Genomic DNA, 25,701 nt, shown 5'->3' with positions numbered 1-25,701 from the left:
GAGTTTCTCCATGCTGCATCTTGGGTAACGAGTAAGAGATTCTCATCGCTAAGCGCCGAGGCACGACAAACGGAGACAGCGCGTGTTACATCTTATTTGCTCGCGGTGTATAGTTTCGAGCGATTCATCAGCCAGTTATTTCGGCGATGCTCGATCCGTTATATTTCACGCGAAACCGGCAATTACCCGCGCGCCTTTGACTCGGTCTCGTATACAGTCGTGACTCGTGGATTTCGAACAGAGGCATAAATCATCCCGCTGTCCAGGTGATATGCAGGCCCGATTTCTAATTCGATATTAGCTACACCGAATGATTGAATGATAACATCGCGCGACGAATTCCGCGGCGCGGCGTAACCTTGGATTCTAACGGCTTCGGTTATATAAACAAGGGAAAATGCGTATGTAGATCACTTACCCGCAGGAAATACATAAAAAGTGAAAATGCGCTATCTTCGGCGCAGCGCTTAACATGCATCGCGAATTAAACTATCTGCATCTATAGATCGAGAATCCAGAAACTATAACGCGGACGTTTAAAGTCACTTCCACCTTCAGCCGAATCATTATCAATTATAAAAAATACCGACACATCGCAGAACGCCTCCTTAATTGCATACCTTCTCTAAATTGACTCGTCAATGAAGACACCGAGGAAGCCCTATACGGGCATCGACTCCTGGAACACAGCACGCGCCAACGCACAAGGAGTCGCGCGCGGATTAATGGACCTTTTTACGCTCCTCTCCGCGCTGCTCTCTCGCGGGAAGGAAAGTGATACTCGCTCTTCCGAATTCGGCGCGTTATGTCAGGTTACGCAAGCGCGCGATTGGGCCCCGGCGAAAAAGGCGTCCGCGAAACCGTTGCGCAAGCCGCGAATTTCGGGATCGTTGCACTCGTCCTTTTTTCCTTGCGCGAATGTGAAGGTAAGCGCGTTATGTGTGCCGGTTGCATTGGCAAGTTCGAAAAGAGGGGGCTTTTGAAATTTGAGCTAATTGAGAGAACGAGACCTGTTCAGTTGCATAAAAATGCACTGTCTTTTCTTCGCTCGCTCCACTTTATTATGCAAATCGCTCGACTCCTTTGCAGCTGATTTATATTTGGCTGAACGCGCAGCGAGGAATTTATAAAGTTTACATAAAAGGCCATAAAGAACCCAGCGATTCCGGGGAACAAGTAAAAGTTGCGTCGAGAGTTACCCTTGCGTTCACTTGGCGCACGCGTATGCGCCATTTCATAATCGCCTTGTTTCAACGGGATGACATAAAATTCGTCGACTAATTGCGTTGCGCGACAAAAGTTAGATACGCGATATCGAAAATTGTGCTCGCGACGAAACGAGGCGTCGAACAATACAAGTATGCGCGAGCTCCTCACGCAATCCGACACATTAGACTGATTTTTACGACTAAGTCTATGTGATTATCCCTAATGAGGCTCCGCTCCGTCTGCGAGTGCGTATCTCGTTTTATTTTCGATTTATCCTTTTTACCTTTTACAAGCATCAGAGTCGAAATAAGGAAGTCTGCCCGCCGGAGCAATGAGAGCATAAGAGCCGCGCGGCGAAAACGCGGAAAATTCAATCGACGTTGTAAGCAGCAAAAATTGTCACCGCGTGTCTCTCTCTCTCTCTCTCTCTCTCTCTCCTCGTCGCACTGCCGCGCCAGGCTTGTATACACGTCGCGAGCCTCGGGCGTTTAGCATATTATCTCAACCGTGACCTACGCCGACTGCCGCGAGTTTATTGACTTGTAATTTTTTTTTTTTCGCTCTGCACGCCTAGCTCGGTCAGGTTCACTCGTCGAGTGAGAGCGAAATTACGTCGCGGTATCGGATTTCGCCTATAGATTAGGCTTAATTTATACCGATCTGCCGATTTCCCGGGGCTTTTCGCGCGGCGAGCGACACTTTCGACATTCGTTCTGGAACTTAGAAAATGCGCGTGCCGTGGGATTAATTCGAAATGCGCTCGATATTTATTCATACGGCGTGTGTTTTACGCGTGTACGCAAAAACAGCGAGGCTGGTTACCCAACTCCGAGCGCGCGCGCGCGCGCGAGAGATTATAGTTTCGAAATAGAGATATAATGATAATTGAAAGCGATTAAAAGTAGCGCCGACCGGCGTACACGCGTATAACTGCAAAGTGCGACGCGCACCTCTATTACGAGCAGGAAAATAAATCGTGTAGCTTTCTCGCGCTGTGAGAGAAAGAGAGAAGAGTTACGTTTTATCATTCGAGGTTATGTCTGAGACGGCGAGTCACGTGACTATATATATATATCGGCGAACGAGTGTGCGGGACATGATGGACACAGCCCTGACTTGAACTTGACGTTCGGCGGTCATCGCGCTTAATTGGGGCGCAGGCATAACAGACGCGAGCGAATAAAAGATTATCTTCCTCCGGGCGCGCGGGGGTTCCGCAACTCGGGGAAAAATGAAATATGTTGGCTAGCTTGCTCGCTCGCGCTCGCGCGAGAGGTGAGAGGCGCGCCGATGCGTATTTCACTTTCGAGCGGCGGCGGCTGCGTGCGCGAGTAGTGGATCCAGTAGAGGGAAAGCCGCGGACTACCGGAGTATAAAGCCGCCGTAGCCGCTGGGGGAAGCATCCAGTGCAGTCGGGAGCAGACGACCGACATTGCAGTGCTAGCACCGGTACCATGCGATTTTCGGTAAGTCGCCCGGCGAGTCGCTCGGTGATGCAGTGTCTTTTAACCGCGCTATAATCGACCGATCCACTCCTCTCGTTGCATTTTCAGACGGCGATTATCCTCCTGAGCCTTCTGGCTCTGGGACTCTGCGAGGAGGCCAAGAAGGAGGCCTCGGCAACCGCGCAACAGGAGTCGAAGGCCGATGAGTCGAAGGTCGAGAAGCGGCAGGAGAAGCGCGGCCTCTGGGGCCAGGAGGGCGACTTCGGCCACAGCTGGGGCGGCAGCCACGGTTTTGGCGCCGGCAGCCACAGCTGGGGCGGCGGCGGCGGCGGCCACGAGGAGCTCGGCGCCAGCGAGCACTACGAGCACCACGGCCACCAGCAGGAGCACGGCCACGGGCACGAGCACGAGCACGCCAAGATCAAGCAGATCACGATCGAGAAGACGGTGAAGGTGCCCTACCCCGTGGAGAAGGAGGTGCCCTACCCGGTCGAGAAGAAGGTGCCCTACCCCGTGAAGGTCCACGTGCCCCACCCGTACCCCGTGGAGAAGAAGATCCCCGTCCCGGTGAAGGTCCCGGTGAAGGTGCCCGTCCACATCCCGGCGCCGTACCCCGTGGAGAAGAAGGTCTACTACCCGGTGCACGTGCCGGTCGAGCGGCCCGTGCCGCACAAGGTCTACGTGCCGGCGCCGTACCCCGTGGAGAAGAAGGTCCACTACCCCGTGAAGGTGCCAGTGCCGCAGCCTTACCCCGTGGTCAAGCACATCCCGTACCCGGTGAAGGTGCCGGTCCACGTGGCCCACCCGTACCCCGTGATCAAGAAGGTGCCGGTAGCCGTTAAGGTGCCGGTCGAGAAGCCGGTGCCCTACCCGGTGGAGAAGCCCTACCCCGTGCCGGTCGAGAAGAAGGTCCCCTACCCCGTGGAGAAGCTCGTGCACTACCCGGTTAAGGTGCACGTCGACAAGCCGAGGCCCTACCCGGTCGAGAAGCACGTGCCGTACCCGGTGAAGGTGCCGGTCCCGGCGCCCTACCCCGTCGAGAAGAAGGTGCCCTACACCGTGGAGAAGGAGGTGCCGTACCCGGTGAAGGTGCCGGTCGACAACCCCATCAAGATCGAGGTCGAGAAGAAGGTGCCCTACACCGTGCACAAGCCCGTGCCGTACCCGGTCAAGGTGCCGTACCCGGTGCATATCCACCACCAGGAGGAGCAGCACGGACAGGAGGAGCAGCACGGACAGGAGGAGTACCAGCACGGACAGGAGGAGTACCAGCACGGCGCCGGTGACTCCGGACACGGCGGCTGGGAGGCCGAGTCCAGCTACGGCAGCGGCGGCGACTGGGAGGGCGACCGGCGCTGATCCGACCTAGCACAGTCCCTATTCCCCCTGTACGATACGCCTCCGCGGTTTGGGAGGGCCGACGAGCGCGGGCGGTCGACTCGGCGGCGCAGTAGGCAATTAACATAGACGGAGAGCCGCGCGCGCCCCGCCCCGCGTCATCACGATTCTCTGTATATTATTTCAATTTTTTTTACTTTTTTATACGAATTCATGACATGACCCGAGCTATCGACTCGGCAACCGCATAGCTAGCTCTACGCTGATTCGCGAGAGGACGATTGACGAGAAGCTGTATACGCGACTGGAGCTGCATTTGGACTATGTGATAATTGTGATAAATAAAAATCTATTGACATTGTAACGCACCAGGAAATTCGACCGATTTGGTATTATCGAGTATTACTGTTACCTTATTACTGTCTCCTCGTCGTATACGCATCGAACAATGTACGATGGCCCACAAGCTGGAGCCTATACCTTCTTATTTTTCTAATAAAACGGATAAGACCAAAGAAAAACAAAAGACTAGAGCGCTTATATTCCATCATTTGGCTGCGTCACGCACCTGCAGCCCTCCTTGCAGATCCTTATCTTGGGGGGGGGGGGGGGGACGGGCTTATTAGGGGCTCTAATTAACGTTTATGCACTCTTATGGCGAGTGAAATTCTTCTCCGTCCTGTCGAAAGGCTCGAGCATCGCGTGCGCTTGGTATTCTACTTTGCGCCGTTTTTATAAGGCGATTCGCCGAAACGCGCGAGGAACACAAGGCTGGCTTTCGTTTTCTTATAAAGAGCCGCGTATCGAGAGACGACGCAACGAGATTACACAGAGCGCGCGAAAACAGCGCAATTACGAAGCGGCGATACTGCATCACACGCGTGACGCAAGGAAGCGCGAGCGTGAAAAGGAGGAATTCCGCGAGCGGTCACACACGCCGCCGACGAGGAGAGGAGTAACGTCGAACGTTATCAGCGCGCGCTTTCTCCGTGAGCGCGTCTCTCTGGGCTATTGTTCTCTCTGCATAAGGAGAGCTGCATTGTTCCAGGCGGACTTTCCTTCCTGGGACCGGCGGTATTATGCAGTTTGCCGACTGCTTTTCGCTTATAATTATATTCCATTAGCCAGTTTGCGAGTTTTTGAAAAATCAATCGGCCGCTCTCGAAAGCAGCAGCAGCAGCCTTCGCTCATATCGCACTTATCGTAAATCACTGGTCGATAGAAAAAAGCGAGCCGACAGTCGGACAACTTGTCGCGAGCGCGAAATCCGGGCGCGGGCTCGAAAATTCCCTACCTCCGACAACTTTCCAGGCTGCAGCTGCTTACGCAACTGAAAATTTTCCCGCCGCGGCCGCTCGAAATCGTACGGCATTCGTACGGAAAAATTCATCGTTGACACTTCGGAAAGTTATCCGGCGCGCGGACGCGGGGATTGAGTAACGCGCTGGAAATAAACTTTTACGATCGGACTCGAGAGCTGCGCCGCCGACGGTTTCACCGCGAGAGAGATATAGAGACGCGGAGCGAGGAAAAAAGGAAGTCATCGCTGCGTACGCGCGAGCGTATTTTCACTCTCCCGATCGTTTCCGTCTCGGAAGAGATGCTTATCGGGCGGTATTCGCTTCATTAAGCGCGGATGCTGCACGGATTTCGCGCGATTCTTTGGACTTTTGATCGAGGGCTGCTCTCTGTTTAGCGCGAGGTCTGAATTTCCCGCCGTTTCTCCGGCTGTCGGGTGTGAAAGTCGGATTTAGGGAGCGGCTCCTTGCTCAGCTGCTTATTATAATCGATGATGAAGGATATATCGCGCATTTACTCGAAACGTACTCGCTCGGACAAAGTCGAGTGCGGTCGTTGACGCCTCGAGAAACTAGCACTGCGCGCGATTTATCGCATTAATCATATTTTGCAAGCGAGCTCGAAACGCAAAAATCACCGCCGAAACCTGTTGGCGCGATAACGAAAATCTCTCGACCTATTTGCTCTCGGCCAAATCCGCGTTCCTGGAGGCTCGATATCGCGTAATTAGCCTCTCATATCGAGCGCGTCCTCGTTAGCCCGTTGACCAACGAGCTGATATCGGAGTGCGACCCAGTTAAGCGGCATCGAAAAAAAGATATCCGCGCGGGCGCAAGGTCGAACGCGGAAGCGCCAAGGCCGTGACAGAGAGCAGCGCAGCGCAGTCTTTGTATAACGCCGCGGTTGTTCTCGGCGCGCGGGGCGAACGACCGCGCTCGCGACAGTGAAAGCCGTAATTGCGCCGAGCACTAAAAATGCTTTATCGCGCCGAGCGTAATACACACACACGGAGAGCCGCGGGCTCATCGTCGACGAGTGTGCGTGCGCCCCGACTTCCGGCAAGGCGAGCCGAGGCGACTGATGGATTTGCCGCTGCCTTCCCCCTTTTTTCGCTTTCTCAGATTAGCCTTGCGGGCGCTATCAAATAAGCCGATGAACGGCACCGCGATAACAATAAAAAAAAAAAAATCGGACGCTCGCGATTTACGTAACCCGTGTGTCGGCTCATTATCCATCGGCCGAGTGCACCTATATACTGCGGCTCCTTAGCTCCGCGCGGAGAGCGCGCGAAACCGGCTTTCACTCCTCCTCGAGCTCCGAAGCGATGATATAGAAGCCGAGTTCGTTTCGTTTCGCGAAACTTCTGGGCCGCCCCTTCGAGATCGGGCTCTTCCGTAAATAGACCGCCGCGGCTCTTCCTAATGCACGCTGTGTATAACTGCTGCCGATTCTGCGTAGAAAGGGACTCGCGGCGCGATGATCTGGCGCCGTTAGCCAGTTGTTTATGCAGTTTGTTGCGACACGATACTCTTCAAACTTTGCGCGCATGACGAAACTTTGAGGGGGGGGGGGGGGAATAAATCACTCGATCTCGGTGCGACTTCGACATAAATGACATATCAACGAGATGATTACAGAAAAGTTTTTGTTCTTGTAGCTGCTAATATATTGCGCAACATTGTGTATGAGTTCGGGGAAGAGAGCGTTATTGTTGAAATTTTCCAACGATATTCATCAGGGCGAGTGAGGAAGCGTGAATAGAAAAAACGACTTCTAGAGTAGATAATAATCCTTTCCGGCACGTTAAGCTCCGCCCGTAATGATTATTGGCCGCGAGGCTTAAACGATAGCCGATTACCGTAACGAAACGCTCTTTCATTATTCGCCGAACGAGCCTCGAGTAGTCGGTAAATAGTCGGTAAATGGAATTATTCACTGCACTTATTTGCTCTCGGTACCGAATTAGTAAAAAAACTTATCGAAAACCCGAAACTCGCTCGAAAGCCGACCGGTTACGGAAGCGCAAGTGCCGTAAGAAATGGAAAAGTCTCGAAAAGCCATAATGCGCGCGGAATCACACCGCGTATTGGAGAGGAAGAAAAAAGAATATCGACGATAGCCGGGGCCATAACTATCGCTTAACGCGCCACGGAGAGCGAGAAAAACCGGTCGCTAAAGATCGTTAATCATTGCGCGCGCGCGGCTAATTGCGATTTTTATATAAATCCAGCCGAAGCGTATCGCGCGGGAAACTCAGCCGCGCAGCGCGCTTTCCAGTCGTTATACACACCGTGTGTGTGTGTGTGCTGTATACTCTTCCTTCCGGCTATAGTATAGCGAGAGTCTTGTAAGAGGTCTCTTATAAAATGAGGCGCAATAAAAATGACCGAGTCTGATTTGGTTTAGGAGCGAGAAAAATTTCGACAGCAATATTATCGTCAGCGAGATTGATTTTACGCGGTAGTATGTACATTACCGTCCGCTTTCTATCCCGGCCGCATCCATCGCAGACGACGCACTTTCTTGCCTCGTAAAGCCATCGAAAACAAACACACGCTGCGCGATGTGCTCGGTCATATAGGAGAGCGATTTTCCCGCGGCGCGGATTGCGCAAGTCAATCGGGAAGAGAGGAGAGTGGCCGCGGATCGAAAGCGCGAGCGCCTGTCTAAATTATTCATCATTATATCATTATAGACGCGCGAATATAAGGTGAAAGTGATGAGCGCTCGAATTTTCGAGCGATTAATTGCGAGCGGCGCGCGCTTGGCATTAATTCAGGAAGTTATATCGCAGCGCGGATTGCTTCTTTTTACAAGCACTCGTTCGCTTCCCCGCCGGTATACGTAATGCGTGTATAATGCTCTGGATTTTCATCTCGCGGCGCCGAAACTTTCGGGTTACGACGGACTCTCTAGGAGACTCTCGCGAGCTGATTTCCCTGTAGGACACGCGAGCGATAAACGCCGGCGCTCTTTTTGAAATACTTTCCCGGCAACTCAGGCCTGCAAAAAAAAAAACACACACACAAAAAACTTGCGTATTTTCTTAAGCCGTAAATTTGAAAACCGAAAAAGAGCCTATTTGAATTTGCCTCTCTCGCCGAATCATTCTCGGAATGCGCAAATTGCCGCGACAGTAGCGAGCCTAATTAAATTTCCATCTTAATCAAAGTGTTTCGGGGGGGGGCGCTGCACTCGACCCTGCCCGACTACTAAACACCCGCCTCGTCCCCCTGTACACGATGCGACTATGTGCTCTTCTGACCTTAGCCCGGATATCGCGTTGTTAATCGACGAACCGGCGAAACAGCCAGTCCTTTTAAACATCCCCCGCGACTTTTACACACACCGAAATACCCTCTTTCGCACGACGAACTTGCTCGACTCTCCGAGTTCCCAAGTTGGTAATGAGAGTCGGCGGGCGTAGAACGCGCTGCTGTATATGTAGGATAGCTGTGCGGCGATTAGTTGGCCCGAAAGAGCGGATTTAAATTTCTCGGAATCCGATGCGAACTGCAGCACAGAGCAGTGCGCCCGACTGTTCGCTTCAAGACAAACGCAGACAAGAAGGCGGGTAAGGGTCATAGGGTAAATTCGCGAAGAGTCAATAGAGTCCCAGGGCAAACTCGGCGGCGAATCCCTATACGTGCGTACATCCGCATCGCGCAGCCAGCCTGTGTGTACGTAGGGCTGTCGGCCCGCTTGTTTGCACGGGTCCCGTTGTTATACCTGTACAGGTACACCCGGGAAGCCGAAATCCGAAAGGTTTCGCGAACAGAATGAAAGCGAATTAAAAGAAACTTGGGCAATCTGGGCTCGCACAATGCACTAATACAGCCGTCAAGCTGACAATGTTGCCTTATCCGAGCCTGCCATACGTATATGTGCGGTATAACGCTCACTTAATTAGCTCTCGAGCAGGGCTGAAAGTGCGCGGTCGAATTTGCATATCCGGCGATAAGGGCAATTAACGGGCTGCGAGTGAAATTAGTCCTCGTCGTCTTATAACGTCCGCGCGCTCGAAAATGTTAAACAAAGCGGCGACCAATTTTCGACACGGCACATTTTCTTTAATTCAGGCCCACTAACGGAGATTCACGCGGTAAATTAAAATTCATTATGTCGCTGCCGCCCCTTTTCTGCAGCTCCGGGTCCCTCGGGACATCGATGTCCCTCGCGTATACGCTACCTCTAGTCGGCAACTTACCGCTGGCCGAAAACACTCGCTCGCCGGCTCGATTGGTCACGGAGGAGCTCGAGTTATCGGCGGCGCAAAGTTCGCGCTTCGTCTCAGTTACGAAACTTTTGACTTTGCGTTAAATTCGGCCGCGCGCGGATTATTATTAAGCGGACAAGTTTAGGCGCTCGTTTCTCGGGGACATTAGGTCGCTGCGATGGGTGCAGAGAAGTATAGCAAGACAGAATATTTCAAATCCTCGCATTTTCTCGGCTTTTTATTACACCTTTATATGTATATGTGTATATATATATACAGAGATCGTTTCGAGAGAATATCGGCGCATAAAGGCAGCGGCCGCAGCGGCCGCAACGCCCTACGGCTGCGTATAATCCCGGCTGAAAGAAATTAATTGGGTATTACGGGAAATGTCGCGCGGCGAGAACAGGAAACTCGCATTAACGGAGGGGGCCGTTCGTATATAAGTCGGCCGAGCGTATAAGCCGATGAGCTCTCGTTTACGAGACTTATCGTCCCCGCGCCGCGAACGAAACTTGGACTATGATGCCTTTTCTTGCCAAGTACACTCGCTCCAGAATTGCTCCGGAGATGGCTGTTGACCGTTGAAAATCGGGATTAATCATCGCTCACGTATGCTCGCCGACATGATCCTCCTCCTGCTTCTCCTCGGGCATGCAGTACGCGTGAAAGTGCCAGTGGTACTCGTCGAGGTCCAGCTCCGTCTGGTTGACCGCCGGCCTCGGCGACACGCAGTTGATGTAGTAGCAGTACTCGGAGCCCCTCTTCTCGAAGAAGTCGCCGTCCAGCCGGGAGCCCTCGCTCTGGCACTGGAAGTCCTTGAGGCCGTAGCTCGCCACGATCTGGCTCTGCGAGTCGAGCTTCACGTGATCCAGCTGCTCCAGGCGGTCGGTCACTCCTTCCGGCCCGTAACCGATCAGCAGCAGGAAGCCGCCGCCCGGCAAGTTTCGCACCCGGAGTAGCCGAACGTCCCGGGAGCGCAGGCTCAGCGCGACCTGAAAGTCGTCCTCCGAGCTGACGCAGTCCAGACTCGTGCTGGACATGGCTTGCATGCAGATGGCCATCTGGCTGCGGAGCGCGGAGTAGGCCACGGCCGAGGCCCGGAGGTCGATGTCGAAGACCGACCAGGAGTAGTAGTGCGCCTCGAGCTCGTCGCCGTTGGCTTCCAGGATCTGCACCGAGCCGGCCTCGTGCAGCATCGAGTCCACCAAGTAGAGCCGGTCGTCGGCGCTTCTGGATCCCTGCGACCACGTCGACTGGATCTTGGCCGTCGCGTCGTACTTGACCGGCAGACCTTCGACTGCGAACATCGTCACTGCTTTCAATGCTTAGCTGGGATATCGAAATAGAAATCTAGAAATCGGCAGACTCTTACCGGAGTAGCTGCTGAACTTGTGCGTTTTCGAGTTATACTCGATCCGACACCTTCTCTCCCGGCCGCAGAGCTCCTCGTTGCGGAAGAATATCTCGGCCCCGTTGCCGAACGCCACGACGTTCAGCCCGGTGATCTCGTGGTCGCCGACTCGGTGGGCCTTCTCGTCCACGGTCACGTTCGTCTCGTGGAACCTGCAGCTCTTCATGTGGACGACCCTGAGCCTGAGCAGCTCCTGCACGTAGTCGCCAGCAGCCTCGTCGCTCCGCCTCGATCTCGGCCAGCACTTGACGCTGTACTCGTTGTTGGCCTCGTGTCTGTCGGTGGGCCTCCTCGTTTTCTCGCCCTCCTTCCAGACGAAAATCAGCTCGTTGCGCCCGAACTGCGTCAGGGAGAACTTCCGGGCTATCCTGCCGTTCCGCTTCTTCGAGACCAGCTCGAATACGCAGGTCCTCGACTTGGTCCTGGACTTGGTCCTGGTCTGGCCCTCCCGGTCCAGCGGCTCCAAGACCAGGGCGCACAGCTTCTGGCTACTGTTGTCGTGGCGGTCGCAGAGGGCGTAGAAGAAGGTCACGCGCTGTCCCACCGAGTGCCCGAACACCAGGTCCTGGCCCGCATGGCTGATGTGCTTCGAAAAGTTGGGCAGGGCTCGCAGCTGCCTTCGGACTGGGTCGGACAGGACTCGGTCTGTCGGGAGTAGCAGGAGGATGACGAGGGCCGCGAGCGAATTCATTTCCGCAAGGCCCTTATTAGAGCGAGACCCGAAAGAAGCAAGTCCCGTGCGAACAGTGCGAAAGCCGAAGACGAATTGATACGGCCGGAGGATCGATGCGCGAGACCCGAGCCGAGAGTGGCAGGGATGACCTAGACTTTTTATCGCGCTGCCTCTTCGAGAGACGTGCGTATCGTCGGCGTTGTTCGATTGCGAGACGAGACGAGCCTCGAAGCGGACTTTCCCGCGCGTTCGGAGGCTCGAGAAAAGAAAGACAAGCCTTACATTATCGCTCAGAGCCTATATATATATATGTGTGTGTGTGTGAGTTTTAATCAATGCCGTACACAGCTCGCTAATTCACTGGACGTTCGCGTACTTTTTGGGAAAACACTTGCTGACGAAGCTCAGCTCCGGCCGCTTGACGATGACGTCGAACTCGCTGAGCGAAGCCGGCCCCGCGAGCGTGACGCAGAGCTCCTCGACGCTCTTCTCGTAGAGGGCGATCCTGTAGCGGTCCAGCCTGGAGGGGTCGAGCTCGATGCCGGCGATCTCGAGCGGCCTGTTGTCGTGCGTCCCGTCCGGCCGGATCCTCGACAGGTAGAACGACTTGTGGCCCAGGCACTGCTTGTCGGTGCAGACGAGCTGCAGCAGCAGGAAGCCCCCGCCGGGCAGGTTCATCACCCCGACGTGGACGACGTTGTAGCCCAAGTCGAGGCTGACGTTCAACCTGGACCTGCCCCCAGCATCGAGCTGGGCGCAGCTGACGCTGCTGTCGCCGCGCATGGGCAGCCAGCAGAAGCCCAGGAGGTCGTACTTGGCCGAGATGCCGAACATCAGGTAGCCCTGGAAACTCACGGTCGCCAGCTCCGTCGTCTCCCCGCTGGGCCGCACCGCGACGGCCGTGAACTTGCCGCTGTTCCAGGAGAAGGAGTAGTAGCCCTTGGCGCTGCTCGCCGCGGCGACCGGGAATACCAGGCCCAGCGGCGAGTCGTCCATCTTGGCGAACGACTCGATGCGCCCGACGCGCTGGGCCCTCGAGTCGAAGCTGGCCTTGCACCTGCCGCTGCCGCACTGGCTCCGGCTGTAGAAGAAGACGTCGAACGAGTTCTCGTAGACCACGACGTTGTTGAACTTGACCTCGTCCATCAGGCCGTTCTGCTCATCGATGGCCAGCTTCAAGTCGCTGGAGCTGCAGTTCGACCAGCTGATCAGCCGGCCCCGGAGCAGTATCTCGTGCTTCGACCAGTTCACCTTCTCCCGGTCGATCCACATGAAGATGGCCTGCTCGCCGCCCAGCTGCGTCAGCAGGAAGTTGCGCCCGATCATCCGGCTCTCGTTCTCCGTCTTGAGGTTCAGCCGGCAGGTGCTCTTGTAGGTCAGGTCCTCCGCGGTGTAGGTCTCGAGCATCACGTCGCACGTCTTCTTCGGCTTCCAGTGCGCCTCCTCGCAGAGCGCGTAGAGGAAGCGGTTCTCGCCGGCGGCCGTGACGTCCGAGGTCGTGAGATCGCGGCTCAGAATCACCTCCTTCTCCTGGAAGGTCCAGCTCTTCTGGAAGCTGCGGATCCCCTGAGCGCCGTGCGCCATCGCGGAACCGCACGACAGGACGACGAGGAGAATTCGGTGGTCGAGGCACTGCATTTTCGTCGAAAGCACGCGCGCGATTGAGCCGATCCGTCTCGCCGTCGGGATGGCATTTATGTTTACATAACGAAAATACAAGACTAATCTGACCACACTGCTCGGCCGAGGCGAAGTAAGAGGCGGTATCTCTACAGAAAATTATATATAATACAAGGGTCACGGTCACTCCGATACGGAACGAACGCTGGAAAATGTAGAGATGGCCGTCGCTGCTCTGCATACTCTTGAAATGAACTCGACGAAGACGATTCGTGTTTTTTTCTGTTTGCACACTGCTCAGGTGTGATGATGAAAACATATATAGGGAAATTCTCAGAACTCGCGGAATCGGGATGAGGATAGTGAGCAGGAAATGAGATTTTAAGCAAACAACACATAATACACGCAATTTATTGCTCATCGTCATGTTAAACTTTAGCTATACGTTGAATACAACTGAATTCGAGCCGACTAGGTTATAATGATCGGGTTGCAGTTCGGATCGAACGAGTCGTCGCAGCGAGCTCTCTCCGATCTCTGAATACTGGACTCTGCGCTCGAGGCGTCGACGCACTTGGACTTGACGTAAAAGTGCGCGTCGCCCGCTTCGCCCTCCCGCACGAGACAGGCAAAGACGAAACAAATGTCTCCGTTGTCTTGCTCGAAGATCTCGGTCTTGACGTCTCTGACGTAATTGCAGTCGATGCCGCTGAACTGCTCGATCAGCCCGATGGCGTAACCTTGCCTCGACTGCTCCACCTTGTACAGGTTGAACTGCACCGCGTCCGTGTTGCTATCGCACCAGCTCTGGTCGTTGCAGTTGCTCGTCAGCAGAAGCATACCTCCGCTCTTGGGGTTGCTCACCCCTAGCCAGCTTCCGAATCTGTGATAGTTCTGGCCGAGCGCGAATCGCATCGTCTGCTCTCCGAGCGAGTTGAATTGAGTGCAGTTGAGCTGGTTGACGTCGTGCGTTATCCAGCAGAAACCTATACGTAGACGGGCGGTTTTCAAAGGAGCTTTCTACGATGTCGCTTACGTATGTCAGTTCGACCCATTACTTCGCGTGATCATTTTTTATTGGCTCAAAAATCGACGTAGGTAAAACGCAGGTAAGATAACGAGATTTCAAGTAAAGGAGTCTGATTGCCTGTTCGGCGGTAGGGGAAAGTGATAATACACATCCCGTAACTCGAGTAGTTTATTTCTATAAATAATACATGGTATAATTATTTTTGCTACACGTAAATGGACGATTATCTAGGATGATACGACGATGCGATGTTATGTTACAGAACTTTTTACAGATTCCTGATGCCCGGTGTGAACATTCTGGGAAGACGTTCCTCCGGCACGCGAATAGCTTCTTGCTGCTCAGCATCGAGTTCCGCGTCCGTCACTTGGGCGCACATGGACACCACGGCGGCCTTCGTTTCATTGACCTCCAAGTCGACCTGTTGACAGAAAATACTCCAGCAGAGTTGGCCGTTGTCCTTCTCGAAGATCTCCGCCCTGACGTCTTTGAAGGAAGTGCAGTGGTTGGTTGCTCTTGCCGCTGCCTTGTTGGGCAGCCTGAAGACGCGCTTGATCTGGTTGTTGCGAATCTTATAAGCGTCCAGGATCATGGTGTCTTTGCTCTGGCAATGCCCGGTGCAGCTAGTCGTGAGGAGCAGCATGCCTCCGTTCCTCAAGTTGCTCAGCGCCAGGTAATTGTCGAAGTTCAGGCTCTCCTGAGCCAGTGTGAAATCCATGGCTTGGTTGCCTTGGGAATCGAACTGCTTGCAGTTCAGCACGTTCCTATTGTTACGTAAGGGCGACGTGTAGAAGGATGGCAGCCAGCAGGTACCTGCGTACAGAGAATCATCAGAAGAGCCGTCTTCGAGGAATAGACGCATGAGTAATTTCAATCAGCCGCGTGGTACCTACCCAGTTGATTTCTAAACGAAACGAGCGAACTAAGATATGCTAAACGAGAGAAACTCGATCTTCCATCGATTTGTTTAACAACCATTCGAGGAATATTCCACCGTTGCGTGTGTGTCTATCGTTGTAAGAGTAAATAAAACACTACACGCCTGACTTGATTTTGCGCATCGAACTAGAGAATCGGTTCTCTCAAGTGCACACAATAATGTTTGCCTTTCGTTACGTTTTCATCGTAGTAGCAAACCGGGTTCATTGATGGAATTACATTTATTTATAGAAGACGGTCGTACGAGCACACCTGTTTGAACATCGATCTGCGTTCGGTATTGAGCAATCTGGCCCGATGTTTCCTCGAAGAACAATGAAAAATCTAGACGCTAATACGGGCTTCCCTATTCGAACACACGCGCTGTCGTCATCCCCGGCCGGTAACGCACTGATGCGAATGAAAAATTCCAAAATCTTTGACATGTAGGCAAAGTGACGGTGTATTCGATAGTAGTATTGACAATTCTCATTCAATTCGAAACATCAGGCATGAATTTATTATATCGGCACCGATTCGTGCATATATATAGAGAGATCGGCATCGCGGTTCATTGCGATCTGCACTTGGCAGTTGAGTATCGAAAGCTCGGGATGACTCTTTCCACTATTTTCAAGTTTGCGTTTCTCGTGATGACCAGTTGCTCGGTCGATCATGGTAAGCGTTACACATGTAAACGTTTGAAAATCCGAATTTCGGGCTCAAAATAAAAGTTTGACCAATTGAAAAATAGCGGATAGCAAGCACGTGCGAATGGTGGGCGGCTTCGTGGCCAAGCCAGGGGATTTCAAGTACCAGGTGTCGCTGCAGTCCAACCACGTGCACATGTGCGGCGGTGCTCTGATCAGCGATCAGCAGGTTCTCACTGCGGCCCACTGCGTCGTCAACGGACCGGACAACCACTTCTACGACGAGCTGACCATCAAGGCTGGCATCAAGAACTTGGACGACCCCAACTTCGTCTACGCGGAGGTTCAGGAGTTGGCCGTGTCCAACCCGTACATGAACTCTCAAGAGCTGTTCTACGTCTACGATTTCGCCATACTCAAGGTAAAAAGAATGAATTTCCGAGTCGTACGCTGTGTATTCATAGGATGAATTTTTGATCTCCAGTTGAGAACCAAGATCGACCTGCGCAATTCGAACGTCCAAGTGGTCAAGTTACCCGCCTTCAACACCCACGACATCTACACGGGCAAATACACTGACGTAGCTGGTTGGAGCACAGCGTACAACATCGTGCGTAAAACCTACGTCGATCCGAACGAACTGCTCGCCCTGGCCCTGGAGATCTGAGACACGAAATACTGCAACCAAGTTTTCGGCGGCAAGCTCCAAGTGGACGCGGAGAAGCAGATCTGCGGCGACGGAAAGCTTTACGGCACTTGTCAAGTAAGTACACGTTGTAAAGAGTTGCTCGCTCGCATCGACTTGGAATAACGCGCATCGATTCATCTTTTAGGGTGACAGCGGTAGTCCACTGGTGTACCAAGGCACCGTCATCGGCGTGACCAGTAGCGCCCCCATACCCTGCGGAAGGGAAAACAACCCATCCGTGTTCGCGAGGATCTCCTCGTACATTCCGTTCATTCGAGACGCGATGGCGGGCCGCTACAGCTCGGCATTCGCCGTCAAACGATTCTAGTCCCACTTTAATTTTACCGTCATGTTGTTTGTTATTGAAAACTAGTCGGATCAATAAATCGCTCGAGCTAGAAAACGATCATGTAATTTTTGCAACCCAGCTCAATCGAGTATCACTCGGTAATGGGTCGAACTGACGAGAAAGAAAACGATCCGCGTCCGATACTTTACCTAGATAGCCGTTGTTGCTAGAAACGGCCTGACCCTGAAGACCGGTCGGATAGTCCATGAGGTACTTGATCTCGCCGGCGTTCGAGCTGACCAGGCGAAGCTGCTTGGACAGGATGAAGAGGCCCCAAGCTGCGGAGATGGGCTTGACTGGGTAGAGGAAGTTCTCGTACCTGAACTGGTCGCTCGGCAGGTACGTCGGCACCGGCCCGTTTATGATCTTGCCCCTCTTGTTCTGCGTCAGGCCGCACATCATGTTGCGGCAGAGAGTCTCGTTGTTGAAGTAGAGATCGAAGGTCTCCTGGTAGGGCACCACGTAGAAGTCGTCGACGTTGATGGGCCTCGAGTGGGCCAGGAAGTCGATCTTCTTCTCTATGGATTTGCAGTTGGACATGTCGATGGTGCGGTAGAACAGCTGACGTGCCAGAGTCTGGTCATCCTCCTTGATCGACCTCTCGGTCCACATGAAGATCACGTAGTCGGAGAAGAGCAGCTTCAGCTGGAAGTCCTGCATGATGTAGCTGCCCTCGGGAGCCCGGCGCAACACCTGACAAGCCTTTCTGGCGATGTTGTTGGGACCAGCGGGTGTGTGGTAGGACATGAGGGCCACCGAACAGTTCATGGACTCCCGCTCGTGGGGGATTCCACAGGCGGCGTAGACCAGCGTGTTGTTCTTGAGAGGCTGGTGGTCGACGATGACATGTCGGTTGCGAATCTGTATTCGGTCCGCGATGAACTTGTACTCCTTCGACTGAACGCCGCAAAGACCGAGGCAGAGGATCAGGCCGAGAACGGCCGCGAGTCTCCACGACGTTGCTGACATTTCTTGGGTATTCGGTGCAAAAGTTCAGGTTAGTTGGGAAAATTTAAGGAAAAAAAATAATAAAATTGAACTCACCATTAACGCGCGAATCAAGGTTTTACGCACAACACTTTCGACTGCGCCGATGCTCCTCAAGACTGTTGTTCCGTAGAGAGCATGTATAGAGAGAGCGTTTGCGCTGAACTAAGAATATCGGCGATGTTATGTAGTACACGCGACGACTGCTGCTCGATGAGTAGGGATGGCTTACAAAATTTTTTATCTCGCGCCGTAAAGGTTAAGCACTATCGTCACTATAGAGACACGAGCTGACCTCGATTTGGCCGGAGCGATCTATGCCTCGGGAGAAAACCCCACACGAAAATCTCGACTTCGACAATGATGCGCGCGTTTTTTCCAACGCGGCGCACATACGCTTGCCATTGACCAACTGAATGCGTCCGTAAATTTATAATCTTAATCAGCTAGTCGCGCGTATCGAGTCTTTATCTGTGTGTATTCTCCACGCGCTCGTGTGGGAAACGCAAAGACGCAAACTGTACAATGTGTCCGACGTATATATTGGAGAATCGCGTGAAAAACCTCGGGAGGGAGTATCATCGCGATCGCTCCGAAGAAGCAATTGCATCTCATCTGCGGGTAAAACCGATACGACGGTAAATCCCACAGAAAGCGAAAAAGCTGTGGGAATCCAACGGGTTGGAATAAATACTCGTCTACTGCGAAGTTTCAAAAAGTATATGACGTGATTGACTACCAAAACAGCGATAATATTCAAGATTGATGACTCGCCTTGGAATTACGATTAGGTCGAATTTTGAAAGGTTATTTATTTTAAATAAAGTTTCTTAGAACTCGAATGAAATCTAGTTCATGATGTTGACCAATCGCTTTGTGCATTACGTAAAGCGCCGACATATGAGCAAAATTAATAACTTGTACTAGGAAATGATTAGATTTTGGATTTAGAACTAATTGAGGATAAAAAAAGGCAGTCGAGGAACGTGATTTTTGGTATAAAATCGTAAACGTTTATTTGCACAGTAATATATAATCACTGCAAGTAATCGCAAACACTTGATTGAATCATCAAAAAAAATCTAGTTGACCACCGAAGGTTGACGCTTCGCCAAGGTCACGTGTCTCCTGGGGATGCATCTGCTGCCAAACTTGAGCGAGTCCTTGCTGCCGTGCTCTCCGTAGTCGGTGTTCTCGCAAGCGAAGTGAATGCACAGCTCGTCCTCCGGGTCGTTCTCGCTGACGTCGACGTGTAGATCCCTGATGGTTGTGCATTTGAACTCGAGCCCCTCAACCTCCAAAGGCCTGTCGCGATGGCCGTCGGAGTGGATCCGGATGACGCTGAAGCTCGTGAACTTGCGATCGTCCTCTCTTCTCATCTGCCCGGTGACGAGCAGCAGTTCGGGCTCCAGGACTCCAAAGTTATGAGGCTGGACCCACCTGACGGGCGCGAATCCCGGTTCGTCGATGAACTCGAGCACCACGCCGAGCTTCTTGTTCGCCCTCGAGTCGAACTGCCTGCAGGTGACGTTGGTCCTCTCGCTGGCCCAGCAGGCGCTGAGCAAGTCGTGCGAGTTGGACAGCTTGATGATCACGTGATCCGGGACGGTGAGGAGCTCGCTTCCCTTGCCGTCCTGGCCGACCTGCAGCAGGCTGAGCCGGTGCTCGGTCGGAACCGTAACCAGAGCGTAAAACTGAGGCTGGCCCTTGCCGATCGGTCCACGACTCGCGGGCACGAGGCTCGACACTTTGTGGAACTTGACGTTGGCCAGAAACTGCGTCGGTCCGCCGATCTTCTTGCCCTGTGCGTCGAAGCTGAGCCTGCAGTTTTCCGAGCCGCAGAAGGTCTTGTTCCTGACGACCACGTCGAAGCCGTTCTGGTTGTTGGGCAGCACTGCTTGGAGCTTGTCGGCCGGCAGCACCAAGTCGACGTACTTGCAGCTGGACATGGGCAGGATCCTGACAACGGCGTACTTGGAGTTCCAATCGTGGTCCTTGACGAGCCAGGACAGCAGAGCCCTGTCGTCACCGAAGGGCTGAAGCCTCAAGTCCGTGAAGGACTCGGTGTTCGGGTTCGTGACCGCGAGTTGCAACATGCAGAAATCCCTGTAAGTAGCTCCACCGTCGAAGGCCGGCGTTTCCAGAGTGACGTTGCAACGATTATCCTTGAAGGTCTCCTCCTGAGAGCTGCAGGTCGCGTAGAGGAAGCTCTCGTTGTCGGTGATGGCATTTTTCGCCGAGCTGAGAATTATGCGCCTCCCGTTGAAGCTCAGCTGCTTATCGAAGCTGGAGATTCGAGGTAGCAGTCGGGATTCCGCGACGAAAACGTGAGCCGCGCACAATGCCCAGAGCAGCACGCGTCGCGTAGACGACGCGCTCTTGTTCTCCTTCATCTGTGCGATACGACGTCAGTGATTACGACCGTAGTGTCAACGAGTCAAGTTAGGTATAGGTATAGGTAAAAGGTGCTTACTTTCGTGTAGGTGTGAAATCAAGCTCCCGAGTATCGTCGTAGCTGCAGCCGGTTTGTCCGCGAACTGCTTTTGCCGTGCAGAAATGACTGCTAGAGCGCTAGTAAGATACACGAGCTGCAAGCGAAGTAGGGATGAACTCTCGATAACCTTTTATCTTGCGCGTGGGATATAAGCGGTCGGGGCTGAACTGTCGAGTAGCAATGCGGTAGCAGGCGATGGTAATAAAGCCTTGAACTGTTTGTCCGTCGTGAATACCTTGACAGCCAACCATGTGTTTATCGCACGTACGTACGAAGAAGCCGAAGATTCCAGAATATGGATAGGCAATCTTCTGACAAAAAATGTAAACAATATGATTCCTCGAAAATAAACCGTCTAGATTTCCTTACATCGAGAGCACAAACGGAAAAATAAACGAGTCTCGCAACACGAGCTCAAATAAGCATGGATAGCGTTATACAGTAATGAGGGAATCATTCAATGAGCGTGTATCAAATTAAAGTGCTCAATTTAGTAATAGACCAGAGTCATCCGGACTCGTTACGAACGGCAGAAGCAAACAATAGGCCCGTGCGACCCGTTCAATAGTGATCAAGCACAGCATCGTCAGCAGTCATTCTAAATTTAGCAGTTGAATTTTACAACAACGGTCATAAAGGTACGAACAAGAGATAAGTATAAAAAATAGTACAGTTTTTTAGCGCTTTCGATACAAGAATAAGATTTCTCTTCGGCAGGATGCAGTCGAGCCACGTGGCTGTTGTACTACTGCTCATGTCCCTGATGCAGCTGCAAAGAGCCTCTTCAACCGGATTCGGCGTTGGCCGCCGTCTCCCGGGCGACGAGGAAATCCTGAGCCTCTCGGAGAAATCACGGGGCTCGGCGGACTACGTCGTCAACTTTGCCAAGACGTACTCGGTCGAAGACGACGACGAGAGCCGGCTGATCACGCGTCTCGTCGTCGAGGATGCGATGCACGAGTCTGGAGCTCAGGCGGCGATCATCGCCGGCGGCCCAGGTCAATCCTTCGTCAGTCTGGCCTATACTATACCCAGGTACAGCGAGATGGAGTTCGCGGTGAGAATCTATGCGAAGCGACCAGCTTTTAGAAAAATACCTTGACACCTCTAATGTTTGCAGTAGGACTCTGAGGGGTAGTTCGAGTGGAATAAAAGAGTGTGTCGAATCGTTATTTTTATTTACCTCCTTCATAACATCTAGCAACAAATCTACGAGTCCTTATTCATTTCGCGGCAAAGTAGCGCTTGGGCACGCAGCGAACGTCGACCTTGAGGCTGCTCTTGGGCTGATCCCAGCAGAGCCCGTAGGCGCAGTAAAAGTCGCCCCTGCTCTTCTCGTAGAGCATCGCAGGTCCGCAGAGCTGCGAGCCCTTGCCGCCGCCCATCGTCAGCTCCATCGGGTCGCTGCGTCGGCCGTCCGACTCGACCTTGGTCAGGTACTGGCTGCCGTACTGGGAGTCCTCGGTCAGCAGCAGAAAGCCTCCCGAGGCGAGGTTGAGCATGGAGGCGCGCCTCGAGTTGTAGCCCAGGGTCCAGGTGAGATTGCTCTTGATGTTCAGGCCCGAGTCGTACTGGCGGCACTGGATGCTGCGGTTGGCCAGCAGGATGAAGCAGTAGCCGAACGTCTCGTGCGAGTTGGACGTGATGAAGGGGCGACCCTCTTCCGGCAGCCGGGGCACGACGTGAGCGATGCGCGAGTTGCTCAACTCGCCCGTGGGGTCGAGCGTCTTGAGCTTGAGCTGGTCAGCCTCCTCGACGAACATGAAGTAGCCCTTGGCCGCACTGCCGGGCAGCACCGGCGCAAAGTGCGGCAAGTGGCCGGACGAGCCCGGGCTGCTGAGCGACGGGTCGTACGAGTCGTCCTGCAGTATCGACACGTTCCCGACGATTCTCCCTGTGAAAAGCGAAATCTATGCTGAGCTGCTGATGTCATATCCCTCATCGGAAATGACATCAGTCGCGAGCCTACCTTCGATGTCGTACGAGGCCCTGCAGAGGCGCCTCTTGCAGCTGTCCAGGTTGGAGAACATCAGGTCGAATACCCGCGTGTAGGGCACCACGAAGACGTTTCTGTCGAAGGGCCTGTTGAGCGGCAGGTTCACGGTCAGCTCGGTCACGTTCTTCCAGCTGCAGTTTTTCGCGTCCACCAGGTACACCTTGAGCTTGGCCAGAGACGGCGGCTCGAGCATCTCTGTCCACATGAGCACGGCCCGGTCGCTGTCCTGCAGGCTGACCAGCCGCACGTTCTCCTTGCTCTCCTGGGCGGTCAGATTCGTCCAGCAGGACTTGCGGAAGGTGAGGCCGTCCACGTACGTCTCGATCACGACGTTGTAAACCAGCCAGCTCGTGCTGCCGTCCGCAGTCTCGTCCGAGTACTTGTTCCAGGCGCTCTTGACGTACGAGAGCCGGGTGTGGCCGTCGAAGGTGTCGTTGTGCACCGCGAGGATGCGCGGATCCGTCAGCTCCTTGCGGAAGCTGCGCACGCCGACGTAAGGCTGCTGCTCCTGCTGCTGCTGCTGCTGCTGCTCGAGTCGTTGGGACAGAGCTGCCGAGCTGGCGAAGAGCACGAGCCCGATGAGTCGTAGCCCGAGCATGCTAGTGGCTTGTCTCGATAACGCGCTGGCCGGCTTGGAACTGGACATGGATGCGACAAAGTCCAGCCCCGCACACTCGGAGCCGTTTGCAAATCGTGCACGACGAACGAGAACTGGTACAATGGGATAATGGGCCTCGACTCCAGCTCGACAAGTACGCTTAATGCTAAATTAACGACGCTCGATTACGAAAATATGTCATTCTATTTTGCTTATTGTTAAAAAACAACGGATATATGGTAGAGTCTTATCTAAAGGATGCGAGGACCGTCATGTACGACAGCGACGTTTTAACGATCTTGAAAAGAAATGCGAAAATCAGTGTCAATACAACGCTGGTCTTTGATCAGTGCAATTTTACCTTGGCAAAGTTGCTCAAGTTCATAACGTACATTCCTCCGGCGGTCAGGTGACAGGGCTTGGAGCATCGCAGGGTCATCAAACCCAGCAGTTTTTGAGCCCTCGTCGGACAGGCGTACCACTCGTTGAGGTAGCTGGCGCCAAAAAAATGTTCGAATGACTCAGGCGTACCGGCGTGAAATGAAAAAATCACGAGCGAGACTCACGTGTCCTGAAAGAGTCCAAGACTCAAGTCGATCAGTTTCTGGCCCGGCCAGCTTATGTAGAAGAGGTGCACCACTATGCCGAACATGATCATGGAGTAGCGCATCATCTCCATCGCCTGGCCGAACCGCGTGAGCACCTATAATGGCAATGGGAGCGTTACGCCCGACATCTAGAAATACGACAAAGTACGCGACGAGCTACTCACGATGATGCACTCGAAGCTGAGGAAGATCACGTTTATCCCGACCAAAATCAAAAAGGACGAGGAGTAGGACGACTCGAGGATGTCGGTGAAGCTGCGGAAAGTCGTGTGCGATTCATGAAACATCCAACATTACAACGATGGTTACAGCGATATACACAAACGCCGAGACAGCTGCCATACTGAACTTGATGATATCCTTGTGCATGCGAATGAGGCGAACGATGAGCTTGTAGGAGGCGTCCCTGCCTCGAGGTCCCTCACAGCTCGGCTGGGTGCACATCCTCAAACGCAGCCTGCAGAAACCTCAGCGAGGAGCTAATCGCGTATACGATCGTAAATAAATCATAAATTCGCGCGCGTCCCGCGCGACTTACTTGACGATGGCAAAGAGTCCGAGGCAGTGCTCGATCGAGGCGGCGTACATCGAGTCGACGGCGCAGATGAGCCAGACCGAGACGATGACGGCGAGGACGTCGAACATGTAGACCTTGCCGTAGTCCTCGACTTTGTCGATGATGAAGTACTCGCCGCCCAGTATGTAGAAGCGGGGTCGGCTCTGGTTCAAGGGGACGAAGACGTCGAGCAGGATGGGGGCCATCGGCAAGAGGATGTACGCCAGACAGGCGGCGATTATGTACACTGTGGAATTTCCGCTCTCTTTTTTTTCCAATTCTTTCCCAAGTATTCACTTTCATATCGAGATCTCAAACGAAACTGATGCCTACTTATGTAGCCGATGGTGAGGAACCGCCCGTTTTCCGAGTACTGGACGAGTATGTTCACCTCGTTCACGTCCTTGATCAACTGCCAGTTCTTCGCTATGTTGTCGTACACCACCCGGAGCTGCGGATTCGAGAGAAAAATAGTATCGCGTGCGCGCCGATTGCTTTCGATCGCGACACAAACCTTTTCCTCGTAGAAAACGGACGTGAGAAACTTGAGGTAAATCGTCATTATGTACAACAGCACTGCCGAGTGTTCGACCATCAGGTCCATGTTGACTCCCAAGTAGCTGTATATCCGGACGATCTGCGAATCGAAGGGCCGAATTAATTTTCAACGGTTGACCGTGCGAACAACGAGAAAACGGCTCTTACTTGGGGAAATATGACGAAAATTCCGATGATGAGATTGACGAAGCTGCGTATGCAGAATTTTTTCCTGCGGTTCTGGTAGGGCCACAGCCCAGCGCTCGACAACAGCGTCTTGTTCAGCGTAAAGTATCGCCTCTCGAAGATCTCCATGACGTCCTCGATGTCTATCTGCAGATTTCGCGAATACGCGGAGGAAAACGGAAAGCACGTACCTACGCCTGTCGGTATAGGCTCACCGCAATTCGCGCATACTCGAGTGCGGTATCAAATTTTCAAGAGACCATTAGCTCTATAATCTCGCATCGTTGCGGGAAAAGGGTATATAGCCGTTTTTCTCCACTCGTAATTTTTCCCGTATAGCTCGGCGATTTGCATAGGTAATCGGGGGCTATTCGTATGCCTCACCGCTAATAGCAGTCATTTTTTTTTTACGTTTTTTAAAATGCAAATCATTCCTTTTTTTTTTTCACTCGAAGATATTAGTCGTTCATATAATATGCCGAGTTGTGAGTTAATATTAATTATAGTTGCGAGGACAGAGGAAAATAATGTTTGCGCAATTTTTATGCAATTTACGGTCGAGACGGTCCCTCAAGAGGTCCCGCAAAAAGTCGCATTTTTTTATACATGTAATGATAGGTATATCGTCGGCGACGAGCCGAGCAGCGATCTCAGGTGAGCGTTTGAAAATAGAAACTTTCTCGCTAGATTACTTAGGGGCCATTCTATATTACGTAAGACATATTCGTTCGATTTTCGAACCTTCCCCTTAAGATTTTTCACGGTCACCCCCCCCCCCCCCTCCCCCGACCGTATATCCCGCAAACTCGTGTGCAGATCCGGTGTGACAGCCACAGGAGACAAATGCACAAAAGGTAAGCTTACAATTAGCTATTGCGTTCCCTTAATAT

The 25,701-nt window shown here is 53.1% G+C and overlaps 8 protein-coding genes across 12 annotated transcripts; 3 read left to right on the top strand and 5 right to left on the bottom strand.

Annotated features, from left to right (window-relative positions):
- The first annotated feature begins 2,622 nt into the window (after window positions 1-2,622).
- CPLCP3 (cuticular protein LCP family member 3) lies at window positions 2,623-4,518 on the top strand. The gene is made up of 2 exons (NM_001173390.1): window positions 2,623-2,675; window positions 2,763-4,518. Exons 1-2 carry the CDS (start codon window positions 2,664-2,666, stop codon window positions 4,011-4,013), a joined length of 1,263 nt encoding a protein of 420 aa, NP_001166861.1. The 5' UTR covers window positions 2,623-2,663; the 3' UTR covers window positions 4,014-4,518.
- A 5,199-nt stretch (window positions 4,519-9,717) lies between these two features.
- Window positions 9,718-13,252, bottom strand: LOC107980555. Of its 2 annotated transcripts, none has more exons than XM_016981472.3 (2): window positions 10,883-13,252; window positions 9,718-10,807 (listed from the first exon to the last, which is right to left on the bottom strand). In XM_016981472.3, exons 1-2 carry the CDS (start codon window positions 11,610-11,612, stop codon window positions 10,116-10,118), a joined length of 1,422 nt encoding a protein of 473 aa, XP_016836961.1. In that variant the 5' UTR covers window positions 11,613-13,252; the 3' UTR covers window positions 9,718-10,115. The 2 variants fall into 2 exon arrangements, with proteins under 2 accessions (XP_016836961.1, XP_016836960.1); XM_016981471.2 differs by having other exon boundaries at window positions 9,718-10,822; window positions 10,883-11,875.
- A 355-nt stretch (window positions 13,253-13,607) lies between these two features.
- On the bottom strand, window positions 13,608-18,372 carry LOC100679165. 2 transcript variants are annotated; one of them, XM_003425446.4, is made up of 3 exons: window positions 17,894-18,372; window positions 16,999-17,820; window positions 13,608-14,200 (listed from the first exon to the last, which is right to left on the bottom strand). In XM_003425446.4, exons 2-3 carry the CDS (start codon window positions 17,816-17,818, stop codon window positions 13,686-13,688), a joined length of 1,335 nt encoding a protein of 444 aa, XP_003425494.1. In that variant the 5' UTR covers window positions 17,819-17,820; window positions 17,894-18,372; the 3' UTR covers window positions 13,608-13,685. The 2 variants fall into 2 exon arrangements, with proteins under 2 accessions (XP_003425494.1, XP_003425493.1); XM_003425445.4 differs by lacking the exon at window positions 13,608-14,200 and adding an exon at window positions 14,399-15,057 and having other exon boundaries at window positions 17,894-18,359.
- Window positions 15,057-16,903, top strand: LOC116416032 (mite allergen Der f 3-like). 2 transcript variants are annotated; one of them, XR_004226539.1, is made up of 3 exons: window positions 15,057-16,233; window positions 16,297-16,575; window positions 16,646-16,903. XR_004226539.1 is itself a non-coding variant. In XM_031922363.1 (2 exons), exons 1-2 carry the CDS (start codon window positions 15,937-15,939, stop codon window positions 16,477-16,479), a joined length of 480 nt encoding a protein of 159 aa, XP_031778223.1. In that variant the 5' UTR covers window positions 15,057-15,936; the 3' UTR covers window positions 16,480-16,903. The 2 variants fall into 2 exon arrangements, 1 of the variants encoding a protein (XP_031778223.1); XM_031922363.1 differs by having other exon boundaries at window positions 16,297-16,903.
- A 454-nt stretch (window positions 18,373-18,826) lies between the features above and the next one.
- Window positions 18,827-21,390, bottom strand: LOC100115831. The gene is made up of 2 exons (XM_008204459.4): window positions 20,310-21,390; window positions 18,827-20,229 (listed from the first exon to the last, which is right to left on the bottom strand). The coding sequence occupies exon 2, from the start codon at window positions 20,227-20,229 to the stop codon at window positions 18,919-18,921; it is 1,311 nt and encodes a 436-aa protein (XP_008202681.1). The 5' UTR covers window positions 20,310-21,390; the 3' UTR covers window positions 18,827-18,918.
- Window positions 20,771-21,502, top strand: LOC100679260. Its single transcript, XM_003425447.5, has 2 exons — window positions 20,771-20,968; window positions 21,048-21,502. The coding sequence occupies exon 2, from the start codon at window positions 21,049-21,051 to the stop codon at window positions 21,430-21,432; it is 384 nt and encodes a 127-aa protein (XP_003425495.1). The 5' UTR covers window positions 20,771-20,968; window position 21,048; the 3' UTR covers window positions 21,433-21,502.
- On the bottom strand, window positions 20,983-23,003 carry LOC116416031. The gene is made up of 3 exons (XM_031922360.2): window positions 22,300-23,003; window positions 21,514-22,224; window positions 20,983-21,395 (listed from the first exon to the last, which is right to left on the bottom strand). Exons 1-2 carry the CDS (start codon window positions 22,970-22,972, stop codon window positions 21,554-21,556), a joined length of 1,344 nt encoding a protein of 447 aa, XP_031778220.1. The 5' UTR covers window positions 22,973-23,003; the 3' UTR covers window positions 20,983-21,395; window positions 21,514-21,553.
- Window positions 23,004-23,109: 106 nt separating this feature from the next.
- On the bottom strand, window positions 23,110-25,491 carry LOC100463238. 2 transcript variants are annotated; one of them, XM_031922362.2, is made up of 9 exons: window positions 24,794-25,491; window positions 24,603-24,725; window positions 24,422-24,539; window positions 24,071-24,335; window positions 23,882-23,989; window positions 23,697-23,787; window positions 23,491-23,627; window positions 23,317-23,418; window positions 23,110-23,222 (listed from the first exon to the last, which is right to left on the bottom strand). In XM_031922362.2, the coding sequence occupies exons 1-9, from the start codon at window positions 24,938-24,940 to the stop codon at window positions 23,195-23,197; spliced, it is 1,119 nt and encodes a 372-aa protein (XP_031778222.1). In that variant the 5' UTR covers window positions 24,941-25,491; the 3' UTR covers window positions 23,110-23,194. The 2 variants fall into 2 exon arrangements, with proteins under 2 accessions (XP_031778222.1, XP_031778221.1); XM_031922361.2 differs by having other exon boundaries at window positions 23,286-23,418; window positions 24,794-25,490.
- Window positions 25,492-25,701: the final 210 nt, after the last annotated feature.

This window comes from Nasonia vitripennis, chromosome 1 (genome assembly GCF_009193385.2).
Source record: "Nasonia vitripennis strain AsymCx chromosome 1, Nvit_psr_1.1, whole genome shotgun sequence".
In the NCBI taxonomy this organism is placed as follows: Eukaryota; Metazoa; Arthropoda; class Insecta; order Hymenoptera; family Pteromalidae; genus Nasonia; species Nasonia vitripennis.
Note: the sequence above shows the minus strand (reverse complement) of the source record. Positions and strands in the feature narration are given on the sequence as shown.